Genomic DNA, 7,854 nt, shown 5'->3' with positions numbered 1-7,854 from the left:
ATCGTGTCTCTAATTACTCTTAAGTATTGTACTTGAGATCATGTTTTGTTTGGGTTTAGATTTCTATATAGTACGAGTTTGTTTCCTCCTTGCTTCTCGTCTCACATGGTTCCGCGAATCCAGCCAGCTCTTTTTCTCTACAATAATCACATTATTGAAATTATATTAGTTTAATAACATACGCATGCATCCGCGGAAGGAATCATTTTATTTTTCTATTACAAAATCCTGGAATTAAATATTAAACGCAGACCAATATAGTTTTTTTATTTGTTGAATTTTATATTTATTGAGATACAGTACTTATTTTGGGATCTGGATTTAAGGATAGTAATAGCAAAATACTATGAGATGGGAAGAACCACTTAGTTTATCAATTATTATTTTTTTCCTAAGCTAATGCCTCTACCTATTTTTCCAAATCCTCTCGTATTGTAAACATTTTTTTCTTTTGTTGACAAATAAATTTAACATTTCAACAAAAAAAAAATACTATGAGATGTGTTTCTTAATGCACCAGCAATTAGTTGAAACTTAAAAGATCAGCTAGATCTATGAACTCTAGAATAACTCATATACAATAGTATTTCTAAGTAATTAATGAACTAATGAGCAATAATCATTATTATTATGATATTGACCTATATTAATTCAAAAATAATTACCATAAGTCGGTGCTAATCAAAGCCCATGTTAGCAGTAGATTTCTTTTCTTTTTCTTGAACCGGAAACAAAAACCATGTTAGCAGTAGATTTGTTTGAGAGGAGAAAATGAAACAAGTTTTTTTTGTTAAAATGAAACAAGTTAAGACAAGCCATATTAAAATAACCACAGTATATCATTTATATATTATATTATAAATAATAAATTCCATTACATCATGTGCTGATAATTTTTCTTTTCTATTCTTTGATGGGTTGTTTAATTTGGAGTCTTATGAAGAAGCTTAAGTTCTATTTTTATGGTTTTAATTGTTATGGTTCATCTTTTTCATTTGGCATATTTAAAACAAAACACAATGAATCATTTTGTACAAGTTTATATATCACTCATATGTATATTCATTTACGTATAATCAGTTTTGATAAATAATTGATAATCTAAGACTTCATCGATTATTAATTGACCGGTTGACATTTTGCCAAATCATTTCCAATAAATCAAGAAATAATGTAATTACACTATTCAAAACAATTTTTGGATAAAATGAAGATTAATACTTTCGTTTATAAAGATGTTGCTAGCAACTTATTACACTATTTATAACATGTTTTATAGACTTTTTTTTTTTTTTTTTTTTTTGTAACACTCATGTTTTATAGACTTTGAAGCAAAGTTATCATTAGTTCTTTACGAATTTTATCCGGGCGGTAGGTCGGTCAGCCTATATGCACTCGTCCCCGACAAATTTGTGTGAATCTAGGGTTTGATAGAAGCTCCTAGCTAATTCAAACATCAACTATATATTTTAATTTCCATTATATATGTACAAAACGTATTCATATGCATTCAAAAAAAAAAATTTATAAAATCATCACAGGGAAACGAAAATGGAAAAGTTATTATCCCATTTATAAACAAGTGATTTAGTATAAGGGATATCTCTAACTTAACTTGGTGTCAGATCAAAAATGACAATCATGGGGTTTTGTATGGTTGGATAATACCCCGTACGGATGATGATGGTGGAGAATATATACATCTTTATTTGCATTAGTAAAGAATATATAGAACGTGGAATCATTTTAGTTTGTAAAAATACTACAAAAACGAGACGGCAGTTTTTTTTTTTTTTTGACAAAAGGGTTTGCACGGCAGGATTTTGTTACAAAGAAGATAGAAGCTTTGTCTTCAATTGGTTGTTATAAAATAATATCTTGATCATGTCCAGTGAGAACTTGTCAGGAATATATTGGCTAGAAAATCATTTTCTAGTTCATCGTTTGTATAGTTATTTCATACCGCCGCTTGCAAGAAAATTACACATAATTTACAGAATATACTTTCATAAGAATTAGGATTCTATATTTTATCATTAATATTTAATATATATATATATATATATATATGTAAATTCTTGAACATAACAATTTATCATCTTTGAGGTAAAACTACAACATGGTGAACATTTTCTTCCAATATATTTTTATATATTCTAAAAAAATCATTTTTTATATTGTGACATGTAAATCAATCAAACCAAAATCATCTTCGTGAAGAGAAAAAATGACTCTCAAGTTAGAGACCTTTTTTTTATTAAGAAAGTAGTCATTGCCTTGTGTCTTCTCTATCTGTTGATGAAAGCCAAGCAAGTAAGCATATGAAAATTCTCAGCTTGCTATAAGATAACTCTCAGCCTTTTCCTTGCCTCCTTCACAAATACCACAGCCTGTCAAAAATTAGCCTTTCAGAACTATTTAACTTCCATCACAATATATATATTAGTATGTGTTTTTTTATCCTTATTTCATTTAAAGCATTGCCTTAGCTGCCGGTTCCCATTATTCCATCTTCTCTCTCTACCCTCCTCTTTCTATATCTCTATTCCTCCTTCCACACTGCTTTATATTGTTGTAGACAAAATCTTAAAGTGATCTCTCAGATTCTGGATTACTTATTATGTTATGTTTTGGAGGAAATTGGTAAAGAAACATTTTCTTTAAGGTAAGTGCAGTGGAGTGCGTCTTGAAGGGCTTCTTAAAGTGAGTTTTGGGGCATGAGCTAATTAGAACATGCATGTTATCAATGACCTTCTTTGGAGAGAATCACAGCTTGGCCACTCTTCTTTCCAGGTAATTTTTTTTTTTTTACTTTTTTTTTTGGTGCTTTCATTGTCCAGGTAATTTTTTGGTAACTTTTATAGAGTATATATATTCATTTCGGTGGGTATTTTACGGATCGATGCAAGTGATGAACTATTTATAGAAAGGGTTGCTATACATGTATATGTGTGTGCGTTTGTACAATGGAACAGATCTGTATACAAGTGGCACTTTCTGTGCAAATATATAATACAAATATATGTATATGAAGAGAAAAAAGAAAGTCACAATTGGCTTAAGTTTGTTTTAAATTTCAAGACCTCTGTGAATAGTATAGTTAATAATATGTTTGTATGTAGTATTCTCCTCTCCTTCTTCCCTAACTGTTACGTTTTTCATTTGTTCTTGGTCGTTGTTTAGTCTTTTATTTTTTTCTGCTACCCGTTTTCATCGTAACTTCTGTAAATAACCAAAATTGGTAATATATTTTAACATGTTTACAAAAAAAAAAGTATAGTTAATAATCAAATGTTGATAGCGAAGCAGATATATTTATAGAAATATACATATATATCACAAACGTTATCGTTGAACTTATTAAACGTTATCTTTCAACCAAATTATTGCCCTTGTCTTATCCTATTGAGGTAATTTGGTTCCCTACAAATATTAGATGCATAGACATGATTTTCTCATGTCTTTTATGTACATGCGCGCGTGTGGATAGATAGATCACAGATGTAAGTACATGAGTCATAGATAAGTTATTGATATGATTTATGTGTAGACAACTTTTTCAAACATTGAAGGAAACAAGTATCAGTGGAAACTTAGGCGACACAGTCCCCTTTGCATAAATGCAAGAGCATTATGGACGATGTGACAGATATATATATATATATATACATAATATATTCGTTTTTATATATATATATATGATCATCAAGTTATACTAATAAGAAAATCTTATTTGATTTTAAACCGACTGCTCGAATAGTGTTTTTTGTTGTTTTGTAATCTTTTTTTTAACAACAATGTTTTGTATAGTCTATCTTTTTTTTTGCCATCTACTGTTTTCTCTTAACAATTCTTAATTTCTCATATTCTATATAAATTATGCTTATCCAAAAAGCAACTGAAAAAAATCAACAACTTGCTCTTTTTTTATCGTCATTTGCCAAACTTCACCAAACATTTTATACTTATTGCAAGTGACGAGTCGAATAATTCTATTTTAAACTTTAGTAGTCAAACTACCAACAAAAGAATAGTAGTGAAAATGATATTATGGTACTATTTTGCATCATTACTAAACCCATTTAGTTATAGAATCATATTTTTGAATCGTTTACTACATAAGATTAAGATATCTTATTTTCATAGCAATGCTTTTTCATGGATAGTATATATATAGTACTAAGAGAAATAATCTAGATATTTTGCATTGGTTATAAAAGTAAATAATTCAGTTTCCGTTGAAAATTATTTTGTAATGTTACCTTATTAGTGGGAGCAGTCGTATAATGTTGTCCAGAAGAAAAAAAATCGTGGAAGATCATTTTTGTCAGAAAAATAGCTTAGTCATTTTATTTTGAAATTTCTAATCTTCCATTTCTCTGATTACTAACAACTTTTTTATTTTAATTATAACCCAGTAATTTGTGGCTAACTTGTGTATCCATCGATTTGGTGGTGATCAGAAAGACATTTTGATTCGGTTACTAAAAAGCTTGGCTTTGAGAGAAAAGACCATGAGATAGAATCTAATCAAATTCAAAATTGTGACCCACTAGTCAACCTTCTTTTGTCTATTAACCCATCACTTCAAACTAGTAGTGGCTTCTGACGATTGCTCCATCAACATCATAATCACATGTATACACACACATACAATTTAAGTGATCAAATGTTTCTGAAGTGTGTGAATACGTTTCAGGCATGGGAACAAAGATTGTTGAGCCAATTACGACAAACTCATTTGGGTTAAAGAGTGTTAATCGTGGTGGATTTATCAGATTTAGTGTTAATGGTCAACGAAAATCTTCAAAGGATACGTTGACATACAACAAAGAGGAGGAAGAAAGAGATTTTGTTATAAGGCCAATGGATAGGTCTCTTGAAAAGCAAAAAGCTGAATCGATCAGACATACAATGCAAACCCAAGAAGATGTTTTCAAGCAACAGGTACGTATATATATACTAACGCATGCATATGTTGCGCATATATAAGGATCTGATTATTCAATTTTAATTTGTTTCGTGTTCAGTTCTGGTTCAGAACATCAGATTTTTCATTTTTGTTGAAGTAACCAAACTAAAAATAAAAGAGTATATATATATGGATCTGCTTGGAGTGATTCAAACTCGATTACCTGGTTTATATACTCATATTTACTGGATATTAATCAACTTTATAGCTCTTTGGATATTAATAGTTATAGTCTTTAGATACAAACGAATTACATTTCTCTATTACCTAGTTTATATACTCATATTGGGTTGGACAAGTTCAGTATATTTACTTCATTTATATATGTATTTTATGCTCAAAACTTCTGTTTGGTTTGGATTGGATTGATTGTTCTAATTTGGTTTGAGATAAACCATATATACAAGTATATAACAAAATGATTATTGCAGGTACGAGAGCTGCATAGAGTATATAATATACAGAAAATGATGATGGACCAGCTCAAACATAGAAGCCAATATTGTACTATTAACAACAAAGACCAAACCGGTCCAAGAGAGAGAACCGGAAGCTGGTCAGGCATAGACCTCGAAAGTGAGGTTAGAGCGAGGAACAAAGCTACGGATCATATTGAAGAGAGCGAACTAGAACTGACATTGAGCATTGGAATGTCTTCTTCATCTACGAACAAGGACATGGACTACTCATCGACAACGTCGTTTAGATCATCATCAGATAACTGTAATAATCAGAGCAATAATAACAATAACAGTAATAATCAAGAAAGTAGTGGACCAAACACGCCTATGAGCAGCCCAAGTACGACGTCGTTGGATCGAGAGAAGAAGAGACCTCATTGGCTCTTTCAAGGATTGAGTATTAACCGAACTTCTTGATTTTTGTTAATTCACTGACTCTTTATTTTTCCTTCGTCTTCTTCTTGATTTTTTTTTTCCTTTTGTGTCTGATTTATTACTACTGTATTATTGTTTACCAGATTTGCTGACTTTAGTATTAGCTCTTATTATGTTTCTGAATCACCGATCAACCATTGACAAAATAAACCCTTGAAGTATTTTGTTTTCTGTATACATTTTTGCTTTAATTCTTCTTACGTGCTTTTAGAAGCTCAATGAGAAATGATTATAAGAAGGATAGAACTTAAAATATAAAGTATCAACAAAAACAGAAAATATGCTAAATTTGAAATTTTGAGAATGTTTCAATTTGAGTTTGCTATAAGTTTTTGGATTGGTCTTAATTAGTTACTAATCTCAAGGTTTACAAACCGTCTGTTGTTTCATCATAACTTTTAACACAAATCGTATATTTGACTATGTTTGTAATAACACATGCCTCTTTGATTTCATTCTTTACCAGCCCTAATAGTCATCATCGTCGTCTTCTTCATTTCTTGATCGAAAAAAGTTCCTGGCCACGGCTGAAGCGGCCCCAAAAAACATGAAGAGAACTAGGAGGTCCAGGCCACCACCGCCACCAACTGCCACCGCAGGACCAGGGGCAAAATACGAAAACGGTGACCATCCCCAACCGCCGTAGCCATATGATCCATAGCCACCGATTAAAGGTGGTGCAACCTGAGGATTCACGTAGATGTTGGTCCTGTAAAGAGAAATCTACGTTAAGGATATAATTGAACTACGCCAATTTTATATTTGTGTTTGCATTCACATTAGAAAAAATTAACAAATAATACAATCCTCAGTACAGCATTTTCTGTTTTTGTGTATAATTTACGTATACATGTTTGATACATAAAGCTAAAGTTTGTGAGTTTATTTGGAGAAAAACTACACAACCATCAACCAAGTGATTACTCTTGGTCGTTAGGCTGTAATTTTGGGTTCAAACTGTCAGTGTACAAAATACAAGTGCCTTAAAGTTTAGTTATAATGGGCTATAATGTGGACATGAGATCGATTAGGCCCATTTATGAAGCCTCCTTTATGGAGATTTTATTTATTGATTATTATGCTTAACATGTAACCACATAATTAAAATCAAAATAAGATCTTGGTAAAAAAAGATAATTACCTCGATCGGTTGTTTATCCTAGGAGGAGGCCGAGGAGCTGAAGACCGAAACGCTTGACCACCGATTCTTCCGCCGCTCTTAGCCGCAGACGCATCTCCAACTGATCCCAAAGCCAAAACGCCAACCGCTAACGTCGCGATTGCCAATTTAGCCAGCTGATTCTCATTTTTCCTAACAGATAATTAACAAAAATATTAATTGAATAAGAGAAATTATCAAAATCAGAACGAAAAAGTCTTAAAAGATAAATAAAAGTACCGGGAAGAATCTGTTTCTTCGTCGTTGTGGTGTGGAGATTTACAACAGATTGACTTAGGACGAGTGAGTTTATTACTGTGTTTGAATTTGAAACTGTCTTGGAAACTGAAAGTGTTTGATAGAAAGCTTTGTCGTGAAGAAGCTATAGCTGCGAAATACATTTTTGCTGTCTCTCTGTTCTGTTTCGAAAAGATCTTTCTCGTCTTCTCGGTTTCTTTTCTTTTCTAGCTTTTGGCTTTGTGATAAAGAGATTGCCACGTGGGTTATAACTAGTGGTCTACTCAAGAACACATGTATCCACTATCTACAACGGATTATGATATCCGGTTATGTATATCTAACCGGTCTGAAGAAGTAATCGAACCGGACCCCGATATTCTCTTGGACCAAGATAAATATGAGAATGTTATTCTTTTTTTTTTTGATAAATTTGAGAATGTTATTCTATTCGTTTATTTTTCATTGATGCTTGTTCACTTTAGAGATTCCACATACAATCGTATATTAGGTTTTTGTATTCGTGTAAAAATTCAGACTAATTAGACAAATGAGGATAATAAACTTATAAGAAAAAAATATGGTTATAT

At 31.4% G+C, this 7,854-nt stretch overlaps 2 protein-coding genes across 2 annotated transcripts; one reads left to right on the top strand and one right to left on the bottom strand.

Annotated features, from left to right (window-relative positions):
* Window positions 1-1,516: 1,516 nt before the first annotated feature.
* Window positions 1,517-6,039, top strand: LOC103851717 (myb-like protein D). The gene is made up of 3 exons (XM_009128596.3): window positions 1,517-2,793; window positions 4,700-4,947; window positions 5,404-6,039. The coding sequence occupies exons 2-3, from the start codon at window positions 4,702-4,704 to the stop codon at window positions 5,848-5,850; spliced, it is 693 nt and encodes a 230-aa protein (XP_009126844.2). The 5' UTR covers window positions 1,517-2,793; window positions 4,700-4,701; the 3' UTR covers window positions 5,851-6,039.
* A 99-nt stretch (window positions 6,040-6,138) lies between these two features.
* LOC103851718 lies at window positions 6,139-7,526 on the bottom strand. The gene is made up of 3 exons (XM_009128597.3): window positions 7,268-7,526; window positions 7,010-7,180; window positions 6,139-6,577 (listed from the first exon to the last, which is right to left on the bottom strand). Exons 1-3 carry the CDS (start codon window positions 7,426-7,428, stop codon window positions 6,337-6,339), a joined length of 573 nt encoding a protein of 190 aa, XP_009126845.1. The 5' UTR covers window positions 7,429-7,526; the 3' UTR covers window positions 6,139-6,336.
* Between the last annotated feature and the right edge of the window lie 328 nt (window positions 7,527-7,854).

Source organism: Brassica rapa, chromosome A02 (assembly GCF_000309985.2).
Source record: "Brassica rapa cultivar Chiifu-401-42 chromosome A02, CAAS_Brap_v3.01, whole genome shotgun sequence".
NCBI classification, from domain to species: Eukaryota; Viridiplantae; Streptophyta; class Magnoliopsida; order Brassicales; family Brassicaceae; genus Brassica; species Brassica rapa.
The sequence above is the reverse complement of the archived record's forward strand: the minus strand, read 5'-3'. Positions and strand labels throughout refer to the sequence as shown.